Source organism: Leptosomus discolor, chromosome 8, assembly GCF_034619465.1.
Source record: "Leptosomus discolor isolate bLepDis1 chromosome 8, bLepDis1.hap2, whole genome shotgun sequence".
Classification (NCBI taxonomy): Eukaryota; Metazoa; Chordata; class Aves; order Leptosomiformes; family Leptosomidae; genus Leptosomus; species Leptosomus discolor.
Window position 1 is genome coordinate 16021350 of NC_141398.1, and position 24138 is coordinate 16045487.

General features: G+C 38.8%; 1 protein-coding gene across 1 annotated transcript in view; it reads right to left on the reverse strand.

Moving 5' to 3' along the window:
• Positions 1-24138, reverse strand: part of SEMA5A (semaphorin 5A) — a 214324-nt gene that overhangs the window by 13433 nt on the left and 176753 nt on the right. Inside the window, exons 15-16 of the mRNA XM_086468949.1 lie at positions 20709-20934; positions 9245-9463 (exon numbers count right to left, since the gene is read on the reverse strand). Coding sequence (XP_086325075.1) covers positions 9245-9463; positions 20709-20934 — 445 coding nt within the window. The remainder of the gene's footprint in view (positions 1-9244; positions 9464-20708; positions 20935-24138) is intronic.

Below are 24138 nucleotides of genomic sequence, written 5' to 3' on the forward strand. Positions count from 1 at the left end.
GACGGCTTTTGGCACATGGCCACCAGACATGCTTCTAATGAAAGTTCACCTCATTGCCTCCACTGGACCCGCTCCTTTGCAGCCTCTGTTCTTAAAGCTACTGCTCCAGGATGTACTTCTGGCATTTATGGCTGTATTGCAGCCCATCTGCCCGAAGCTTCCTATCTGCAGCCACATGACAAAGTCAGATTTACTTGTCCTAGGGACAGTATTCCCACTGCAAAGAATCTCAGTATTTTGTTCATTTCTCTTTCCATTTTTCTGGGGGGGGGGGGGGGGGGGGGGAAGCTACAAAACCATCCTACAAGAAATTAATGTATTAAGAATTGCTTTCTTAATATTTAAGTAAGGACATGATTTACCATATCTACAACTGATTAAAAGAGACAGTATATAATTCAACTGACACTAATAGATGAGACCCTAAGTATAATAAAGGCAACTTGTCAGCAAAGTTTTGGTTTAAGACTTTACTTTGTGGTTTCTTGAAACAATTGATTGTCACTGAAGTCTCCAAAACATCCATCCAGCATTTCACAATGTCTCCTTTTGATCCTTTCTGTTCAATTAATCAAACAGCCTTTCAAGGAGTAAACCAGCTTCCACCGATTTATTGAAATGCTATTTCATAATTATCTCTTACCAAAAAAAAAGGAGGTTCCAAACATGAAAAAAAATTAACTTACAATGAAAATATCTGTGCAGTATTTGCATTTAAATTCTCTCTTAGACGGAGATGTAGAACATTAGAAAAATAGTAATTTTGTTTTGGTAGCATTGTATATCACAAATGTAGTTGGTGTGTCAAGTAGAATGATTTCTATGCAATGGCTGCAATAGTGAGAAAATGAGCTAGGAAAATGTGGTTATTTTGATATTAAAACTTATACATGCTCTTTTAAAATGTAATTTCAGATACAGCATACTCTCAGGCTCTCAAGTGCTAATCAAACAGGTAATTCGCTAGTGAATACCTAAGGCTATTAACTAATCCTGTAAGAGTAGTTGTTGAATATATAACATTTTATTCTCTGTATTGTTTGCAACATTATCCTCTAAATCAAGAAAGCATGGAGTTGGCACTTCCTTGCTAAGAACAATAGTTGTAAACACTCTTGCAAGTAATGTACCTGGCTTCTGAATAGCCTGATCGGACAGACAGGATTCGTGGAATCTGGCACTGTATTCCAAGTATGTCATTTAAATAAATTATTTTTGTTATTAAGGAGTTCAATGATTGCTACATTTTCTCCAGGATATATTTGTCAGCCAAATCATCTAGCTATGCAGACATATGAAAGAGTTTTATACCACCTATCATAAATAAATACTGCATCTCGGTAGAGTGCTTGATTTGTTCTCTTATTCATATAGTCACTGGAAAACAAATATGTCTTTTTGCCTGAGATAACTCTGTTAATGTAGCATTATGCAAGCTCATATCTAAGAAAGCCACAGGTTATTTGTCTTCAGTGCAAGTGAAATATACTATACAATTTTATAATAATTTCAAGACATGGTATCTTTTATTCAGAACTTGCCTCTCTCTTATTTTTTTTAAATTATGTAAAATAAAAGCAGAACCTGTTACCTAAGCTATTCACATGATATTAAGGCTTTACCTTTCCAGATACTCCCTTTTTTCTTCCTTTTTTTTTAAAAAAAAAAAAAAATAAAATGATCTTTGACTAGCTCAGGTGAATAATCAGAGGCATTCCTGCTGCAGTGTGCAGACCTACATGAAACAGAACGACAGCCTAAAATTGCCTAGACAGAAGAGAAATTGTCTGCAAACGTTACCTGTGGCTTGTTCACTGTAATGGAGACAGTGACACCCAACTCTTTCTATTTATTTTTCAGTGGGCCAGAGTGAGAATTACAAGCGTGCATGCATTTGAAACTGCCATGTATCTATAGGTGGCCAAGAGCACAGAGACTGATGTGACATCCAGGAATGTCACCATGTTCCACAACTGCAGTGATCATGGCTGTACTGTAAGACTTTGGATGTAAAGGAAGAAGTGGGTCTGGGGAAGACAGGAAACAACAGACAATATAATAAACAATGTTAATTTGATCATGGTTGAGCTGGACAGTATAATTATAATTATTTTTCTTAGTGACTATTTACTGACAGGCTGCCATCCTAAATCTCTAGGCCTTTCAAGAACTATCATAACTACCTCTTTATTTGTCCCCAGAACCTTTTCTTCCCAGCAACAGAGGATGATAAAACATCATCATAGTTAAATAAGATCAAAGGAGTGGGTATTTACTGCTTGAGTTTTTACAAGACCTAAATAGAGCTCTGTGGTTTCTTTCATCTTTCTTTAAAGTTGCCTAGCAACACAGCACCATCTGGGTTTTTGTGGGGTTTTTTTCCTTCCTTTTGTCATGGAGTCCTTAATGTTATTTCTGCTTCTTATAGGAGGAAAAACACACAGCTGCAAGGAAAGTTTCAGTCACTACACTTCCTTTATATAACAGTTTTGTAGAGATGTTGGACAAAAGAAAGTCGTTAAAGCAGTTCCACAATGAAAGAAAGCCTCTTTATGTTTTGACAGTTACTGAAGTTGGTCCCTTTTGGAAGAAGGCACCCTTCAGCTAGCAGGGTGCTCTCAAACAATGATCCTTCCTTTATAGTAAACCAAACAACTTTTTGCCTACTGGTTGTTGTTGTGGTTAATAAATATTTCTTCACTGTAATGAAAAAAAACACAACACAGAGAAGAAAATGTACTAAGCAGAAACAGTGTACAGAAATAGGATCTCCTGGGGACATGGCAAAACATCCACACTACTGGAGAATTTCCAAGAGACAATTAAGTAAACTGGATACCCTGCTACGCACTTTGAGTTTTACAAGGAAGTGGAAGGAAGCGTGGGCAGACACACTGGCCTCACCTGCTTTGACGAGAACATAGATAGGATTCCAGGCTCTTTTATACTGTCTGGTCTGATTTCAAATTTAAACATAAAAAAAAATTCTTTGAGGTTTTTTTTTTTTGTGTATGCCTTTAGGTTTATAACTTTTCATGTTCATCTTTTTGAAAGTGTAGTAAAAGAGAATAAAAACTACTGAGAAGTCAGTCTTTCCTATATGCATGAAGAAGTCTAAGTAGAGGGGCTGTAATCCTTTCCACCCGCAGAAATGCAGATGGTGTGCTTCCCAGCAGCTGAGTAGAAGTTAAATCCGGGGGCACTGCGTGTTGGGCAGCTCACAGACCCAAGAGAGTACTGCTCCCTTCCAGACTCCTGGGCATCATCCCATTCCACATCACTTAGCCTACTGCTTTTTCCTAATCTGGTGGGATACTGCTGCATGTTTCGGTGTGGGAAAGAGCAATTTTTACTTCATAGTTTGCAAAGGCAAAGTTATGTTTCTGTGATGCTACAGATACCTTTTAATCATAAAAGCGATGCTGGATTAAACAGTCAACAGAGTGCAGTCCAGAAACACAGAAGGCAAATGAATGCTTCTAAGGAAAGTACAACAAAACCTAAGGATCAACCTGGGTTCAAGTCTGTAACTGAGACTCTTAAGTTAGAAAAGAAACAGTTGTTTCCAAAGGGCAGTTCAGCTCTCTCCTCACTAGCTACAGAAGCAGCATAGAGAGATCAATGCATTGGAGAGATGGGCTTCAGCAGCTTCCGAGACAGGCTTTATTGGATTGCAATAATTTTTCCGCCTGATTTAGGAAGTTACTGCAGGGTAAATTTTGTCTGTTCCTTTAAATACATTTCTGTTTCCTTGTGGCTAAGTATGACTGCAAGGAAAAAACCAAATAGCAGAGAAAAAAATAAAAGCATTAATGAAGAAAAAAACCAACAAGCAATAACTGGCTTTAGGGCGTGCATAAATAAATAGTCTTTCAGGGAGTTTTGTATATCTGAAACTCTTTATTGTTATTAGCACATTTAGTGATACAGGAATTTATTCAGTTCTTTTCAGCCAAAATGTCATAACTAAACCAAACTCAAACTAATAAAAATTTGAAACCATTAAAATCCCAAAATATTGTCATGAAGTATCTGAATTTCAAATCTAAGAGATGGCAACTGTCCTTTCCCTCTGATCCACACTCTGAGGAGCGGAGGGAGCAGGAGCTCATGCTACCCAATGGCACTGAGGTAGCTATGCTTTAAACTCCTAAATAAGGCACATTGGCCCAGTGTCTCTATGTGCAAAAGAATAAAAGAGAAGGCAACAAGAAACAAAACGAAAAGAGAATGGAAAAAAAGTTGTCTCTTCCTACAGCGATAACGGAAAAGATGTATAATATTGTGAACTAGGACAGAATTTGTTACATTTGGTTATTATTATTTTCAGGCAAACAAATCTTTTATTTAGTAAATTTTTGTAAATTTTCAGAACTAACCATTCAAACAATACTTCTCTTCATCATCTATTTATCTTCATAATATAAATATCTCTCAAGACCCCAAGGATAACAAACACCTAATATGTCTGATTATAGATCGCTTTCTTTTCATATTGACCACATATCAGTAACTCAAAAAACCCCAAAAATGTCAGTGAGTATTCACAGATCCTTTCCGTAGTTATTGTGGCTGTTCAGTGCTTGCCAGCTCAACTCTATTCACCACATCTCTGAGCTAAAAAAGGAGGTGAGGCACAGAGCCAAAGCATAATTTGCTAGTGCAAGACAATAGTGCAAATTCTCCTGCCCCTCAAAGCAGTTTGGCCACATGGAAACTGAATAGCGGGAAAAGGCTTTACTCTATACTGACCCCCAAACTATTTCTGAAGATTCTTTGGGAGAGTGCTAGTTAGTTGAAGACAAAGTTGTATGAGGGATCACTTTAAAATTTGTACAATACAGACAAATCATTGCTGGGCCTGGGTAAAATTTCTGGCAATTTTCTGGCACTGTTCAATTTACTGTTATGTATTCATCCTCCAAATACTATGAATGAAAAGTAATCCGCCCAGTGACTACTATTAAACTGCATGTCAGTGAACTATTTGCTTTGCTACAAGCTGTAGCAAAAATGTCACTGTTCTCTGCGCTGCAGGCTTAAGAAAGATTTAATAGTGGCTGCTGAAGGCAGATTCTAGATGGCTTCAGTATTTTTTTAAAGTTCTGGGATCCCACAGCACATTTAACCATAAATTACTGGCTATTAATATATTAATAAGTATATTTAAAACAATGCTGCAAGACACTTAACCAGATGAGAGCCTTGTACACTCAGTGATTGTGTCATAGGCTTTTTCACTGTGTCAGTCCTTCAGAGAGCACTTAGTATCTTCCAGGATGACACCGAACCCAGACTAATTGATTTGCAACCATAAAGTCCTATTGACTTTCAGCATGACTTAAACACTGCTCAGTATATTTCTCTATCACTCATCTCTCTCAGCAGTTTACATCATATGGGATTGATCCTGTCTGCAATAAGCAGAACAGGGAGCAAAGCAGAACCTGAGCGTGCACTATCAGGAAGGCTTCTTCATGGCTGCCAACTCACCCCTTCCTACTACCAACAATATTTCTGAAAGGCTAATGACTGGACTGGACTGTAACTAAATGGTTCTGTGCCAGCAGGGTGCAGGTGAAGCTGTCCTTACACCGAGGGAGCTCAGGTAAATCTGAGGAAGTGTCAAATTCTTCTTTGTTGTATTTTTATTTCTAGTACTATTACTTTTGGGTAGAGGTCAGAACAAAATCTCCTCGCATATCTTAGCCTTTCTGTTTGCACCTCGCTTATTTACATGGGCAAGAATGTACTATGCAGAGTCCCTGCTGTCCTCCTTGATGCTCACACTGGCAAGAAGGGCCAGACATGTTTACTCCTACTCAGTCCCTGCAATTCCATCAACAGCCTAGTCCATGTGAGGAGGGTATAGTCAATACCACAACAGGATTCACACCTACACCAACCTTTCTCATAAACTTCTGCAAGGGCTGTGTGATCAAAGCCTAACAGGGACATTTTAGAAACTCACTTAGATAGCTAGGGTAAGAACGACTTCATATAGCTGTCCTAAATATAAGCACCCAGGAAACGAAATCCAGTTGCTAGCACAGTGATTACCAAGAAGGTTGAAAATTGATCCAGCCATAGTTTCTCTTCCTGGCTGCTCTCCTCTGTGCCCCTGCTGTGGGGTCTACCAGGTTTGTAAGCCAGGGCCTGGAGCAAAGGCACTTCACGCATGTATTGTTTATGTCTCCCCTTTCTTGATGAGGTCTCATGAATGTCAACCTAATAGATGTTCGTGTTTACCCACCAATTTAACTTTCTGCAGCTTTCATTAAAAATGGAGAGAATTTAATTTCACCAGTGTGCTTCTCTAATAAAAACTCATTCCCTTTCTACAAATTTATAATCAGGTCTAATTTATGGATAGGCCTTATTCTGCAATCAGTTTTTACTTTCCCATGTCTTAAAGAAAAAAAAATCAATTACCTCTACTGTTTGCAATGTTTTCCCTTCAGATTTATCTAAGATCTGACTTAGCCCCTTACATTTCTTCTTAATTACTGGCAAACAGTAGTTCTGTAGCTGAGGAGCTTTGTGATTCCTCATAGGCTATCATACATCTAAATACTTCATCCAAGCTCTACATCTTTATTCAAATTTGCTTGGCAGTAAAAAGAAAAATGAAATTTGTCTCTGAAGAAAGTTATTAGATATACTAGGACATGCCTTCTTTCTTCAGAAAGGCCCACCACACTTTATACCAACTGATCTTTAGAAATATTTTCGAATTCAGAGAAAGCAGTAGAGGGAATATTTTTTTTATATAAAGTGCAATTTCCAGTTCTGTCTTATAACTTTATGTATTCTAGTTTTGGGTATTGGCTATCTCATAAACAACAAGGGCCTCTACATCAAACTTGTATCTGCATAACTGTGTTTTATTGGTTGGAACAATTTCCTTCAAAAAATAAAACAGAGTACTAGGTGCTAATTGAAAATACCACTTCTGAAAACCTTAAACTTATCTTAACTTTGAAAAAATCCAACAAATTCAAGACAGCGTTTAATTTAAGAATCAACAGCAAGAGATGAACAAGAAATCTGGCCCCATTTTATAGATAATCTGGGCCCACTTGATGAATGTACTTCAGTATGGTAATGCAATCAGATATCTTAAAACTTGTGAGCAGAGCTGTTACCTATAGCTGTTAGCTATTACCACACCATTCACCTGCTTCAAAGGAAGCTGAAGGCAGTGTCTCATGGAGGGATTCCCTTTGCAAGGAAAGAAAGAACCGATGAGGTGCTACTTTCTAACTTGCCTCACCTACTGCATACATCCCTGGGGAGGCTTGTACATGTTAGTACAATGCTTTCCCAAATCATCAACGAAATGAATTACTGTCAACCTCCAAAATTTTTCACAGGGCTGCCACATGAAACAGAATTGTTTATAATTTTATTATTCAAGAAAAGCAAGGCATTATGATTGCTGTTCGGGGCTAATGAATTAGAGCATGCACTAGGGCTGTGGAAATGTGGAGAAGATTTGGGCCACAATTTTATAATTCTCACCATCTGTTTGTTCTCTGCTAATTCCCTTCCACCCCTCTGTCAGACTGCTTGGTGTAGAAAATGGCCACTTTTCACTGATGGTGCCTCTAACCTCAGAAAGAAGCATATAATCTCTTCACCTGATCTCAGATACTTACACTGGCAGACAGAGAAGCTACACAATGAGCATCTGAAGCCACTTTCCTCCTCCTTGGATGCAGCAAGAAAATTTCACCAGTGCTGGCTTGTTGTGCCCAAGTGCCTCTTTCAGAACCTTAATGGCTCAATGGGTGTTTACTCAAACCAAAGCAGGGATCCCCAACAGAAATTCCCTTTGGATCTGCACCAGCATCAAGAGAGCTGGAGGCTTGAATGCCTCAGGGGGCTGCCTGAGGCATTCAGGTATGCAAGAAATCCTAGTGTTCTCATCAGCCATAAAACTGCAGAGAAGGTCGCTTTCACTGAGTGGCTGGAATGCTCACAGAGCTTCTGGGTTGGTGGGATACATGCAAAACCCTACTACTTGGGTTCAATTCAAGATGGAAGCACGTTTTTCAAGAAACTGCCCTCCTGAAAAGGATGCCCTGTCTTCTGCACAGATCTACTGCTTAACATTCTGTCAGAGGGCTTACAAAGCTTAGGGAAAGCATTGCAATGAAAAGATTGGACAAAATACTCATATGAAAAAAAAAATATCCATGATTTAGGGAACAAAGTTTTAACTTGTATCCTATATATATACACACACACATAAATACACACACACATATGTTTTGCTATAGTAATATACATATGCACTATACATATTGCCATAGCAATCCTTCAGCTCCATGCTTGAATAAATGCAAAAAGCTCCAAGTCTTCAATAATAAAATGTGCAGCACTGTTACATATAATTAATACAACTAAAGATGTACGAAAGCTTATTTTTAAATTTACTTGTTGATTCTGGAAAGAACTGATTCTCTCAGTCATTGTCCTTCTTCCTCTCTATAGTTTCTTACCTTGAACTCTTTACTCCTATTCTAATTGTATTTTATTTTCTTCATGTGTTCTCCTATATCTGTCCCCTTTCTTTTTTCATAAAGCCTCTGCAAAGCCCAAAAGCCTTTGAATTTGGATGTGTTTTATGAAGGATGAGAGGTGACTGAAACCAAGTTGTTTTTTTCCCCAAATGTCCAAGATACATGAATGATTTACAACCCAAAGCAGTTTCTTGAAAACATTTATTTTACTTGTAATCCTTTCCATAGAATCATAAAACAGCTTTCAATGAAGGAGAAGCTCACAGTTCCATGAACAATCTTTATGGCCTACTTGAGTTACCATCTAGTTTGGTGATCAGTTCTGAACCTTATTTGCTGGAGGCTCTACGCTCAAAAGCTAGCACAGATTTAATGCCAGCAATTACTGTGATGAAAATGGTATTTTGAGTTTAAACAAAGACTAGGCCAGATGTCTTATGTTTTTTTTCTCTTATAAGTTTACTTATTAAAATTGTATCTTTACAGTCGAAGTCTCACAAGTGAGAAAAGATATAGCTCTCAATAATGTTGATAATAAACCGATTGACATCACACAGGAATCTTACCCAAACCCACTTATATTATAAAGGTAAATTTCACATGTAGTTTATTCAAACACAGCAACTAAAAAAAAACCCCAAACCAATTACAGCAAGATATAGCGTTGAAAATGAGTTATTTTATTTTCGCACACTTCTCTCATTTCATTTGACTCTTACCTGGACAAGGCAAAATGTTGCATTCCTGGTACTCTAGAGATGGGCCGAGGCAAGGAAGTCCCCCGTACTTGGGCTCAGGATTGCTGCAGACCCGTTTGCGATTCCGTATACCTCTACTGCAGTCACGGCTACACTGAGACCACGGAGACCAGGGTGACCAGGCCCCATTGATGGTATGAGCAGAGTATCGTCCAGAACGCAAGAAATCCCCTGACAGTCCTAATAAAATAAGGGTTGAAAAAAAAAATACTGATTTAAAACAGTATCTCACTCCAAAGCAACCTTTCATCTTCAAATTCACTCCTACGTTTCTAATAGTAACATGAACATGACAATCACTTAACTGAACACAGCTACCAGTAATAATGTCATGAGCCTGCCCAACAGGAGTCCTGGACTGAACTGGACCAGTACTCTGGATAACCAGAATGGAGGTGCCCCTCATTTGTGGTGTCCAGTACCGAAACAATTATGCCCTATTTCTAACTGCGGTTATGGCATTAGTAATGTTGCTTAAGTTCTGCCCAGAGAAGTACATTCACAATCACCCCAAATGAGATGAAGTTTTGCATATTTCTATTCAACACTTGGTAACAACAGCCAATATCGGAATGATGATGCAGCAACATAGAAATACTTGTAATAAGAAACTGTTGAAATTGGTAAGAAAACAGCAGAAAAGCGATATAAAAATGACTAAAAATGAGTAAAACTTTACAGTGATTATAGAGGGTAACTATTTCTCTCCTGCTGAGCCAGATATGGTTACACAGGTATTAAAAGCACCATTTCAAGAAACATGATGTATATTCAAATCCAAAAAAGGAGCAAGTACAGGGAAACAGTACGGGAATTATGAATACAGGTCCACTTTCCAAGGCAATTTTGTATCACTTTGGTGATGGAAATGCTCAGCTTATGCATGCAGTAAGACCAAAATAATAGTAATTTTGAATAGCAGAATTTCAAATAGAGGTTTAGTTATTAAATATGCAAACAATAGAAAAAGTGTTAATCAGACCAGATTGCCAGTCATTTTCTTCATAAAATGCTGCAGTGTGCATCACTTCATACCAATACTAGGATGTTCTGAGGACATTTTTGCAGGACAGGTGTAGCTTTTTCAGTCTTAAGGAAAATGTGTGACTTTATTTGCCATTATTATACTAGAATTTCTGTGATTTAAATTGGTGAGTGGGGAAGGGAATCTTCTCAGGGAAAGCTCTGAGGTACTTTAGCTCCGAAACAGAAAAATATTCTAAAGAATCTTTTCTGTGTGGAGTTTTGTCTACAGAAAGTGCTCTCCTGTGTTTTCTTCTTTACAAAGCATTAAAAAAAATTACTACAAGGAGCAATCTTTTCACAGTTCTGCATTAATTCATAGTGTTCATAGAGGGGCTTTTAGAATTTTCTTTTCAGACAGAAACTGCACAGTAAAAAACTAACATTGTGACACTAATGACATTAAAAATATCAAGATCAGTTTACGTTCTGTAAATACAGTACTATATATTCCTTGAACAACCTTATAGCCTTCTACAATGAGGTGACTACGTTCATGGATGAGGGCAGAACAGTGGGTGTTGCTTATCTCAACTTTAGTAAGGGTTTTGACATCGACTCCCATAACTTCCTGATAGACAAGTCAACAAAGCATGGGCTAGATAAGTGGACAGTGTGATGGACTGAAAGCGGGCTGAACAACTGGGCCCAGAGGGTTGGGATCAGTAATACAAAGTCCAGGTGCAGAAAAGTCACTAGCGATGTATGACAGGGGTCAGTACTGGGTCCAGCCCTGTTTAACACCATCATTAATGACCTGGACAAGTTTGCTGATGATACAAAACTGGGAGGAGTGGCTGATACACCAGAGGGTTACATCACACTTGAACTAGGCAGAGAGGAACTTCATGGAGTTCAACAAGGGGAAATGCAAAGTCTTGCATCTGAGGAGGAACAACCCAATGCAACAGCAGTTTGAGGCCAACCATCTAGAAAGCAGCTCTGAAGAGGAGGATCTTGGGGTTCTGGTGGACAACAAGCTGACTCAGCCAGCAACATGCCCTTGGGGAAAAGGCAGACAACAGCTTCATGGGCTGCATTGGGAAGAGCTTTGCCAGTAGGTCAAGGGAAGTGATCCTTCCCCTCTGCCCAGCACTGGTGAGATCCCAGAACTGGGCTCCTCAGTACAAGAAAGATATGGGCTTACTGAAGCTAATCCAGGACAGGGCCAAAGCGTGATTAAGGGCCTGGAGCATCTTTTGTATAAGAGGCTGAGAGAGTCGGGACTGTTTGATCTGGAGAAGGGATGACTCAGGGGGGATCTCATGAATGTGTATAAATTCCTGATGGGGGGAATAAAGAAGAGGGTTGCAGGCTCTTCTCAGTAATACCCACCAATAGGACAAGAGGCAACAGACACAAATTAAAATGCACAAAATTCCATCTGAACACAAAAACCCCACCTTTTTACTGTGAATGTGGTCATATGCTGGAACAGCTTGCCTTTAGAGGCTGTGTAGTCTCCATTTGTGGAGATATTCAAACCTCAACTTTACAAGGTCCCGGGCAACCAGTACTAGGTGACTGATCAAGCAGGGGGGTTGAACTAGATGATCTCAATAAGTCACTTCCAACATTCACTTCCAAACACTTCAGTGATATTTAAGTATGGGGGTGTGGGGGTGGAATGTAGAAATAGTTAACTCTCAACACTTGCTTTACTTTACCTGGACTCTTAGGAAAGTTATTATTCTTGCACATTGATACTTTCCACACCTAGAATCTCCTTCGCTGATTGTATTCAGAAGTTACTTGCAACTTGTAAAAGCAAAACACCGTGAACAGATGGATTACTGTCTACGTTTAGCCTGTACCCAGGGCTAAACTATAACAGTTGCTCTATCACCCAATGACCCCTTACCAGCCAGGAAGGGGAATCATGAAAAAGGGGAGCAGACCCATGGGTAGAAGCGAAACATATTTAATGAAACACCACCAACACCAACAGAGATATACAGAGTTATACTCAGCCAAATGACTATCCAGTTGACACAATCAACCTTAGAGCAGTCCTTGGGAGAAGACAAAGGAGGAGCAGGAGGAATTGCAGGAGTTCTCTCTTCTCAGTAAACCTCCCCTCTTTGCGGTAGGAGCATGCCATGATGGGATGGTCTACCCCTGTAGCTCACTCAGGTCAACTGCCCTGGCTGACTCAAAACTGCTAACGGCCTGCCTGGCATGGCTGGGCTGGGATTCTGTCCCAGCCAAACCAGGACAATTATAAATCTGCTTTATAGATTATTCTAAGGAACTTTCTTGGGTACTATAAGAGTTAGGCCCCTGAAGATGTGGGGAGAGAAACTAAGCAAGAAACTGTAAGTATCTCCTTCATGGACAGTTAAAAAAAAATTTGACCTGAACAAAATTATGAGATACAAACTTAGCAGCATATATAGTATAAAAAAGATAGATACCAGAGAAAAAAAATCTAAGAATAAAGAAGACATAGTGGAAAATTAAAGTAATGAGACTGCATTCTGTAACAAACCCCTTCAATTTCAGGACCTTTTGCTTCTGAGGCATTTTTGCTGCATTACAACCCAGATCATGTAGTCTCTTTTAAATAAAAGTTGTTCAATACTCTATATAGCTAATATTTAATAAAGGCACTCCCCTAACAAGTTTTTAGTATTAGAATATTGATACTTTCACATACTGTTTTGGAAAAGTCAATATGGAGTATGAATCTTTAGGGTGAATTTGCCTAGCATAATAACTGCATGAGGGCAATCCAATAAATCATGTGCACATATACATACATACACACACACAAATATGTACTTACACATATGCCAGTATTATAAATACATACACACACACATATACACATATATATAAAAATATACATATAAAAAACGAGACTCATGGTTTAATTATTACATGTCTGCAGAGCTCTTTTAACTGTCCATGCAAAGACTCTGTTGCAAATGGAAAGTCCAACCACCCCTTTCTTTCTTTGGCCAACAGATGTGTAGTAACTTGTTAAGCTATGGAAAATGGATGGAGAATAAGAATCATTGAGTCCTTCTGCTAAAATGTCCTGTTTATTAACTGAGGTGGTGGCAGGGATGGGGGGCGGAGGGAGGGTGGGGCAGGGAGTAATGCAAAGCAAACCAAAAGATTACACTGTAGAATTTCTTCAAGAAAAACTTCTTCAGAAAGTAAGTGGCTATAGAGAACCAAGTCCTATTGTACCACAGTTTACATTAAATTTGATAGGAGAAGGTATAAATATAAAAACATCGTAATCTTTCAGATCAAGTGGCATGACACTATGAAAACTCCTACTTTTCCCACTAAACTATGGTTTTCTTGCTTGTGATCACTTTCTGATTGCTCCAATTCCACCACCAAGAACAGAAACCAGATTGTGCCACCCAACAGAAAACAACATTAAACCTTCTGTATTGCTTAGCTTATTGTCCTCAAGATGAAAATATCTGGCTAAAAAAGAATGCAAGGGCCAATGCCCTTGGCTTGATAACGGCAAAAGTCTAGTTGCTGTAACACTTAAGCTCTCCCTGTTTAAAGCCTACCTACAGAAATAGTTGTGAAATCTGCAAAAAGAATGAACAGTCATAGCATCCTCTGTGAACTAATGAACAGTTTTCCCAAGACAGACAGAACAGCTATGAATCAAATCCAGATCTGGCCTTTATGACAGGTTCATCATTCAAATGCTTTAAACTAAATCATTCTCAGAAAACCTATGACTGATGTAAAGCCCTGTGAACAACTAGAATATATGAATTCCTCTTGAAGTTTACCAACAGGCTTATTTTCAGTTGTTTAGCAGCCATACTCAATTAATAACCCGCTGCACACAGAGGTTAAAAAAGGGAATTTAACTATTTAATCACAGTGCAATGTTAATCAGGCAGCTGTGCTTCCCGAAAGCAGAATTTTCCACAAATAACAACAAGTACTGCAAAAACTTCAGTAAAAACAATCACAGGGATTTTTGTGGACAAAATAACCGTCAACATCTAAGACTAGGGAAGACAGAAGATATGAACTGACATCTAAACAGAAGACTATTCTCTCATTTTAAGTGCTTATTCTTTGTTCAATACAGGTAAAATTATAGAGAAACTAGCACTGCTTCACTGCTGGATGATTTATTCCATTATACTTAGCAAGCACGTATTACAGAAAAAAAATTGTCTAATTAATTAACTTACATAATTCCGATCTAAACCAAGATGATTTGATAGTTTCTAAGTTTCTTTTAAATATTTTTTTTTTTATTGGAATAGTCTTATAACTCCACAAAAAATTGATCCTGTTCAGACACATGTTAACATGAAAGTCAGCTGCCCTGACTAGTACGGGAGAAAAGTATCTGCCTTTGCAAAAGCCTGTAATGAGACTTTGATCGGCCTAATTCTTCTTGAAGACTGCAACATTCCCAGCCGGCTTCAATTAATTTTCCTTATAAGTGAGGCTCTAATAAAGCACATATATTTATAATAATTCTTTAGTCTAGCCTGTAGCTAAGGAATACAGCTCTAAATAAGAAAGAAGTAGCACTGACACCTGATAAATGATATTACTTGACTGATTTATTCCTTATGTCCTCCTGTTAAAACTTAACAAAGAAAATTCAATTATCTAAGCATTCTAGGTTCATGACTTTGGGAAAAGATGATCTGAAGCCAAACTACAAGTATCCTGAATCATTTCTAAATGACAGCATGAAGCACTGTTTAAAGAGCAGCAAGTAACAAGGATAAGCAAAGATTGTTTCAGTGTTGTCACTTTCTGAAGATAGTCTGCAAGTATTTCATAATATCATTGAAGCATAAAACCTTCAGGCCTATAACTTATAAAAACCTTATAAACCTTCAAAACTCGTTTAGTAAAATTTAAATGGTAAAATGCAATGACAAGCATTAATGCAATGCAAAGAGAACATATTTTAAAAAACCCAAACAGTATGCAGATGGAGGACGTTATTTTACCACAAGAACTTTATTTCTTATACCTACATATTTGGTTTGTGTGGCAAGGCTTTTTTTGGGGGGAGGGGGGCAATACAGGGGTGGCTTCTGTGAGAAGGTGCCAGAAGCTTCCCCCATGTCCAATACAGCCAATGCCACTGGCTCCAAGACAGACCTGCCACCACCCAAGACCAAGCCCACCAGCAACAGTGGTAGCACCTCTGGGATAAAGTGTTACGGAAGGGGCAAATGTTGCTACACAGCAGCAACAGCAGCCAGAGAGAAGAGGGAGAACATGCGAGAGAAATATTTCTGCAGACACCAAGGTCAGTGAAGAAGGAGGGGGAGGAGATGCTCCAGGCACTGGAGCAGAGATTCCCCTGCGGCCTGTGGTGAAGACCATGGTGAGGCAGGCTGTGCCCCTCCACTCCATGGAGGACCCCACATTGGAGCAGGTGGATGCCCAAAGGAGGCTGTGAACCCATGGGAAGCCTGTGCCGGAGCAGGCTCCTGGCAGGACCTGTGGACCCATGAACAGAGAAGACCACACTGGAGCAGGTTTGCTGGCAGGACTTGTGGACCCTGCAGGGGATCCACGCTGGAACAGTCTGTTCCCCTGCACCCCATGGAAGGGACCCACGCTGGAGCGGCTCGTGAATAACTGCAGCCCGTGGGAAGGATTCACACTGGAGGTTTGCGGAGGACTGTCTCCCATGGGAGGGACCCCACGCTGGAGCAGCGGAAGAGTGTGAGGGGTCCTCCCCCTGAGGAGGAAGGAGCGGCAGAGACAATGTGTGATGAACTGACCACAAACCCTGTGCTGCTCAGGGGTAGGAGGAAGTAAAAATCAGAAATTAAGCCTGGGAAGAAGGGAGTGTTGGGGGAAAGGTGTTTTCAAGACTTGGTTTTATTTCTTGTTATCCTACTGTGATTTGATTGGTAATAAATTAAATTAATTTTTCCCTAAGTCGAGTCTGATTTGCCCATGACAACAATTGGCGAGTGATCTCTCCCTGCCCTTATCTCGACCCACAAGCCTTTTGTTAAATTTTCTCTCCCCTGTCCAGATGAGGAGTGATAGAGCAGCTTTGGTGGGCACCTGGCATCCAGCCAGGGTCAACCCACCATAACCTAGCTTTTCTGTGTTTAAATATTTAATCCCAAATTTCCACTGAAATTTGTCAATCAAATTTGAATTTGTCATCAAATTCAGTTTAACTTCCAGAATTCATTTTGTTCTTATCTCTGAATACCACAGTTTAGCTTCAATAAGACAGTATAAGAGATAACATCTCAACATATACTCCTTCTGACTACAGAACATTACTGATTATCAGCACCTGGTTTATTCTGTACTAAATTATGAATGCACTATAGATTTCCTGTGGGTAACACTAGGAATTAATCAATCTGTTCACAAAAGATCGTGGCCACCAAAACAGTATTTCAGACAAAATTACATCCTGCCTTCAAAAATAACTGTTGTTTTAAGTTTGGCATAGAGAAAGCAGTGACAACTGGGAATTTCCTTTAAGGAATTTGTGAGTTTTCTTCAGATTTTATTCTCTATTCCCACCTCCTCCCCAAAAAATTTAAAAAAGGAAAAAAGCAAATAGAAGACTCATTCAGAATGTTTGACTGAAATTAGAAGGGTTGTCTTTGTTTAATTGTTTTCTGAAGGTATTTTGGGAGCTAACCTCATCTAACATTGGCCATGTTAAATGGAAGTGCCTTGTCTAAGCTCATCATTGCTGCTTCCTTTAGATACACCATGGAAAGAAAGTAGTGCCTCTAGAGGGTGATTTCGGCCCATCTTCAGCAGATCCCTCATTCCTCAGGAGTGCTAGCTGTCTTTGCAGACTACAATGGAGTCTAGAGTTAGGTGAGATAAATTCAACCTGGAAAAATCAGGTAACCTTATACCTTGTGAAATTTTTATCCCTGGATTAAACATTTACGTTTTCAATACAATTCATAGTGCTTATATATCAGATAATCCTACAGAGAGTCAGTTAGTTTGTTTAATGTAGATATTTAATAAGTTTCATAAGCACACATTAAAGCCTACGGTGATGTAATTTCTAGACTTTTAATGCCGGACTGTGCAGATATTTGCATTAAGATGTGCAACAATGTACACAGTCTCTCTCAGTTTATTTGAAATAGCTGTCCCTTTCCTATCTGAGCACTTTTTGAAAACCCAGAGGCAGAGAAAAAAATGTATTTTTCTTTCCTCTTAATCAAACTTCAAATCAGAAAAGCCTGAATACAGTGTTCGAATGCTACTGCTTGGTTGATTGAGACAGAAATCTTACCACACTCAGGAGGAGTTTAGTGGTTTTCTAATAAGAAGTTCTACCTCTAAGCTCAGACTGGAAAGTAAGTTTGCTTTGTAGCGTCTGACAGTGAAACATGATTCTGTTTAACACGGCATGACTATAGTTGCACAGTGGGAGATTACAGGCAATGAGAAAATTTCTAACAAATGGCTCTCTTCTGCAAAGAACAGAGAACTGATCTTTGCAGAACACATCTTTGGTAATGAGGTATGCCAAGCATGCCGTACCAGTATTAATCTTTCTATAAAAGCCAGCAAATTGCTATAGTTCAACATGGAGATAATGAAAAGAATTTCACAGTATCGAGGCTCTGGTCAGGTGGAAGTAAGTTATGATGTTTCCTTGCCATCTAGCCAGTAATTGTGAAGGTGTCCACCAAAATTCATGGTTTCCCATTCTCATGAGATCCTTCTGTTCCAAAAGCTACAGCTACACTACATGACTCTTACTCATGTATTTTCTTCCCATGAAATCAAAGAGCAGTGGAGGGTGCTGTGTTGACCCAAATCCAAAGCTGGGAGCAGGGAAATGATCCTGAATCCTGCAGTTTAGAGGCAGTCACTAAGTTTCATCACATCAGCATATCAAAACACTGCCCCTGCCACCACCCCTGCAAATGTTCTACTCCATATTGTTCTGACATCCATAATCAGAAAAAGCCTAAGCAAGCAGGCTCAAAATAAAAAGTGGCTAAGGGAGATAAAACAGTAACTCTTTTCACCAGAAACATATCGGTTAATGGAGCCACTTGGAACACCAATTGGGTTTGATCTTTCATTACAGAATAATTAGACTCACTGGCCAAAAAGAGTCAAAGAATGAGCATGAATTAATGACAAAGTTATGAGGCACTCACTAGGAAGAATGGATAGGTATATGTTAGTTTCTGCCCTGTCAACTACTCAATATAAAGTATTTAAATATTCGGTAGTTTTGGGATTAGTCAGCAAAAATCCTTCTCCCAGATGAACATTTCAATTACTATACAACAGGGTCACTCCCATACATTGGTCCAATAATTAATGATCTCCAAACGAAGCAAAGCAGCAGCTTCAGCAAGATGCAGTGAATAAACTACAACACCAGGAAATTCAGGAATCTGATGTTCAGAAGTAAAAGAAAAATCTTCCAACTAGTCTGGCAAAGAGCACACCTGAACCCACACCCTTGTCTCTTGCACTCTGCCTGAACTCTACTTAACAAAATGTAGGCACTGTTACCTCTGACAACATTCTGTAAGAAAGAGTCAGCTCCAGGAGAGGATTTATGATCATGACTTCAGAGCTGAGAATGGTGTCTCCACAGTTAATTTTCTTGCAGCAATGTGATCTAGGACAAACTGCCTCTTGCACTAGTTTGTCCTACTAATCTGCTGGCTAAGTAGTGTGTTGGCTTTCGTATACTCCATTCTTAAGTGTTGACACTTCAGCTGTTAAGACAAGAATATATCTAGATTCTTCTGTAGATCTACTTCTAGTTGTTGTGATAACTCTCCTAATTCTATACTATCTGGTGGGAAAAATATTCCCTTTTTCACTTAATCTCGTGACATCTTAAAAAGGTGTCATAAATGTCAAAGTGCTGGAAGACAGCAAAAAGCTGCACCACCACCCAAAAGTCTTATTTAGGACAAGAAAGGCAGGTCACACACCAATCCTAACAGAGTAAAATCTTTGCTAAGTGCTAGTTTGAAACTTAATTTGGATGAAAACAAGGGAATAGCAGAAACACTTATTACAGGAGTTGCTCCACACCAAAATCTGCCTTGCTATTCAGACCTAAAAAATAAACACTGGAGACAGCAGGTTACCTGAAATGGGAATGACACAGAGTATGAAGCTAAGTCTCATCTGGAGTACCATGGGCTTTGTTTTATTATTTCACACAGTTCACTACTATGTATTTCTTAAAAAAATTACTAACATCCTGCCCCCTCCAAAGAGGCACAGATGTCAAGTATATCAATGAAGGTTTTACTTAGGATGAAGGGCTTGGGAGAAGCTCCTCTCAGATGCCACCCCTGCAGCCTGCCCCCTGCTGCCCCCCACCCCCATTACCAAAACCTTGCCACATAAACCAAATACAGACAGGAAATGCTTAACACTGATTTTTGTAATAGTTTGTCTGAAAAAAATACTGAGAATCAGAAAGCCTAAGGACTCAGTAACTATTCTCTCTTCGTGTCCTTGGATAAGCCAAATGCCTTCAGTTATGCATTTTTTCAGCTAACCTGTGTGTTGTGGAAATACAAAATGCTATGTAAGTAGAAAGCAGGTCTATAAATATTTAAATATAATAATTAAAAATCAGTATTTCCTTAGATTCTGTAACTAAAATATAATACTTAAAAAGAAACACTGATATATAATTAAAACTGGATAATTAATAAAATGTATGAATAAACTAGAGTGACTGCCAGCAGATCTCCTAGTTTTTATTTTTCATACATATACACATAACATTTATTCGAAACTATGTATTACTGATAGGGAAAGAACAAAATTCTGAAATGAAATAATTCTGATTTAAAGTCATCTAGAGTTGAAAAGATTTTGAAGGAGTTCTGCTTTCCATCTCAGAAATGAACAGAACTTTAAATTGCTAGCAATAGCATAATATAAACTTTTATAATAGAAATTATCCAGGTCATAAACTCCTTATTTACTTAAACACCTGCATGACTCTTAAGTTGTTACTTTAGAACTACTGAGCAAAAAGTTCTTCTCAGGATCAACACTACATATTCTAGCTAAACATTTATCAAATACATTAACATTGCACAAATTCTCCCCCAGTAAAAACCCATGAGAGTACAAGGAGGTGACAGAATCTTCCAAAAATTGGGCTGCCATGTTATGGCTCGCAGATTATTGTAAAGCATATTAAAAGAACCTAGCAAATCTCATAATCGGTGGTGAAAGACAATTGCTTAGTCTGAATGATGAAACTATGTCCAGAAGAAACACAAGCTAGATTCCCCACTGTGATCACTACATCCCCCTTTCCGTTATCAGTTCTGTTATGCAAACACCAGCAAGCAAAAAATTCCACTCTGTGCTGAAAATGGATCTGCAGACACCTTGCTAGCAGGAGGCATCATGCAGCCACTCTAGCGTTGCTTACCATCTGTCGAGCATCCGCTGGTGCCATCACTGGAACAATAACGCATTTCAATCCTTTGCCTTCCCACCTCTAGCAAATTTGGGTCAGGCAAGCGCGCTTTGCAGGTGTATCGGAAACGTTGTTCGTAGTGGCCACCGTTGTCTGAAATATTGACTGGGGTCCAAGGTGTCCAAGGAGTTGTCTTTTTTAACTCTGGACAGGCGTTGGTATTACAAGGCTGATATTCCTGAAAGAAAATTGTTATAATGAATATAATCGTTAAATGTGACTTTAACCCCCCACCCCAACCCTCAGACAAAAAGACAACCAATAAAAAAGCCTCTGATATTTTCTCTAGCATTTCCAATAGCAGTGATCATGAATTAACTTTTAAATCTAATCTCAAACTGGAAATGTTTTTTTCTGCTTCTAGGCAAGCACAGTATCACACTGCTAAAAGCAATAATGTACCAGTACAAATTAGATCTATTACATCCATGAATACAGTAAGCTGAACACTATAAGTACCACGATAAAGCGCATCCCTTACAAATTAATAACGCCAAATAAGGTGTGGCTAAATAAGTTCAAGCTTTTAATTAAGAGGAGTTCTGATAAACTGCAAGTACAAGACACAAACTAGCAAATAATTCCTTGGTAAAACCTAGTGGCATATGAATAAGCAAACCACTGTCCATTTGTATATTGCTTATATGTTACAAGGGGACAAGGGACAAAAGATGTTTTCTATTACAGAATCCGTCTCCCTAAGGTGAATGTTACCCATAGCTCCAGCATTGTTAAACTTATCAACAGAAGCAAATTCTCTGTGGACTGATACGTACCAAAAGGAACAGACCACACCTAAGAAAAAAATGCAGAATTGCCAATATTCTCAAGCTCCACAATATAAGTCTTCTGACATATCATCAAGATCTGTAGGTCCTGCCCATACATTTCCCAGAGTATATTATGCTTCATCTGATGCAAGTGCTTTGTAAACCATATGGGTGAAATTAAGCAACCATTAAATATCAGAATAAATTCATACTGACAAATTATCAAAGACAAAAAGAAATAGGCATCAGTGGGACAATTTTTAAATGATCTCTCTACCTCTGACAGAGAGATACTCAGCAGAGGGTACCTTCTGAAAAGCAGCCTACTAATGTTTGTAATTCCACTAAATAGTAAAAAATATGGACGGAATAGAAATAATGGTTTTATCACAAAGTACAATCTCCTTCTTCCATAACCCCTACTCCAGCTGATACCACCATGTTCCAACAAGCAATAGATTACCTGCTCCTCTGTTTCCCATGGTGATAATAGCCTTTTATCTCCTACTTTCCTCAGTCCACTACCTCTTCTCTCAGATTGTCTAATTTATTAACATACCCAGTTAGGCTGAGAGCAATTGCTTTCAACCTATGCTTTGGTTTAAAGACTGTTGGTATTTCAGATCTAAAAGAAGCTTCTTTATCTGAAAGCTTTTCCAATTTTTCCATCTATTAAAGTTGGAAAAAAAATCATTCCCCAGAAACTGCTGCCTCACTAATACAGCAAGGGACCAGAGAATCCAGTGCTGTACTCAAGATACTCATGTTCTGAGGCCAGGTGGACTTGTGACAAACTTCCTGGTTTCATAGTTTTGTGATACTTTAGGCAAGAAAGAGCTCTTAGCCCAAAGACTTCAGCCGGACTACTCCTGTTCACTTCTCAAGACTGTGCAAAGTCCCTTCCTACCTTAAAACCTAGTAAGCGCTACAGCAGGGACCGCATGAGTCGTACTCGGGAACCTTCTATGAAAAGGGGTCCCTTTAAAGCACAGAGGACAGGATCAACCTTTCTGGGATCTGAGTTTCTGCCTTGACTGGTTTCTGAATCAGAATACAGCAAACAATAAGCAAACTATCTGGTCCTGTGCACAGCAGGGGAAGTAATTTCTTGATGACTCCAACAGGCAGCTGTTTTAAATCATGTGTGTTTTAGGCTGAGGACAGAACATATGGGACTGTTCTCCTTGTAGCACATGAACTGTAAAAAGGACATCATAAAATTAACAGATCCCAGCAACAGCCAGAACCACCCTGCTTGCTATCCCAACTGGCTGTTCACCTGCAACATGCAGTCACCTCCAGTGGCTGGATTACAGTGCATCTTTTAGCAAGAGCATCTGCCTTTCCCTCTTTCTTTTTTTTTTTTTTAAAGATGTCTAGCACTGATGAGTCTATCACACCCCCCCCCCCCCCATCAGATGTTCCACTATTTAGTAATCCTCAAAGCTAACAAATTGCAAGTTAATTCATGGCTGCATTTTCCCCTTAACTTAATTTTCCAGTTACTGACTTTTGCTGCGTCTTTATCAACAACACTGGAAGTGTTCCTTGTCCCACACCTACAAAGAATTTTTTATGCCCAAGTACCCATACATAATGATAAACAAGGCTGAACTTCTTAAAGCTACATAGGTTTTAAAACCTGATCTCCAGGTCTGTACATCCCTATGTCTTCTTTTTGTCCTATTTCCTTATTTTCCTTAAGACTGAACACCACAATTTGACTTGTCACTCTAGAAGTAGTCTTATCAATACAGCATGCAGAGGCAATCATGACCCTGTTCCACTTGACAATCTGACTTTAATACATACATTATTGCATTAATGCTTTTTCTTTCCACAACATTGCACCAAGAGTTGAAGTAGACCCAATTATCTTTGATAACCTGTACTTCTCTAAATCACAGCTTTACAACTCCATATATTTTCCTATCCCACACAAGAGGTTGGTGTTTGGCAATATTAAAATATGTTTTACTAGCTTCTGCAATTATCTAGCATATTATTTACTACCTCAACAATCTCTGTCATGGTCAAGCTTTACTGAAGATGTCTTATATCACTGTCTAGACTGTTGATAAAAATGTTAAGTGCTATTGACCCAAGAACTCATTCCAGGCAGACCCTGCTAGACACATCCCAGTCATTTATATCTGTCCATTAACACCACATTTTTCAATTTGTCAGTGAGTCAGCTTTTAACGCATTTAACATTTGCTATATATTTCACTTTTTTCTAAATCAAAGCATTTTCTGTTACAAAGGCAAATGTCTTGGAAAAATTCAGTGACAGTCTGGGAGAAGTGCTGTATCAATTTCAAACATCTTGAAACACAAGCTTTTTTCTAGTAGCATATAAGCAGGAATAATTCAGTCAGTACAATAGCTACTACAATGTTCATATTAATATAGTCACAATGGTTTAAAAGTTTCAGTTCCTCATCTGCTGTTGATTTTTGTATTGACATTTTTCAATCAAAAATAAAAGCTGTTAGAAATGTGAGGTCTTTCTTTACTAGATACGGTGCAGACAGTTGAGGGTCATGTAAAGCAGAGTGTGTGAGATATGCAATGAACCATTTGTCAAAAATATGCAATAAGAAAGAAGTTAA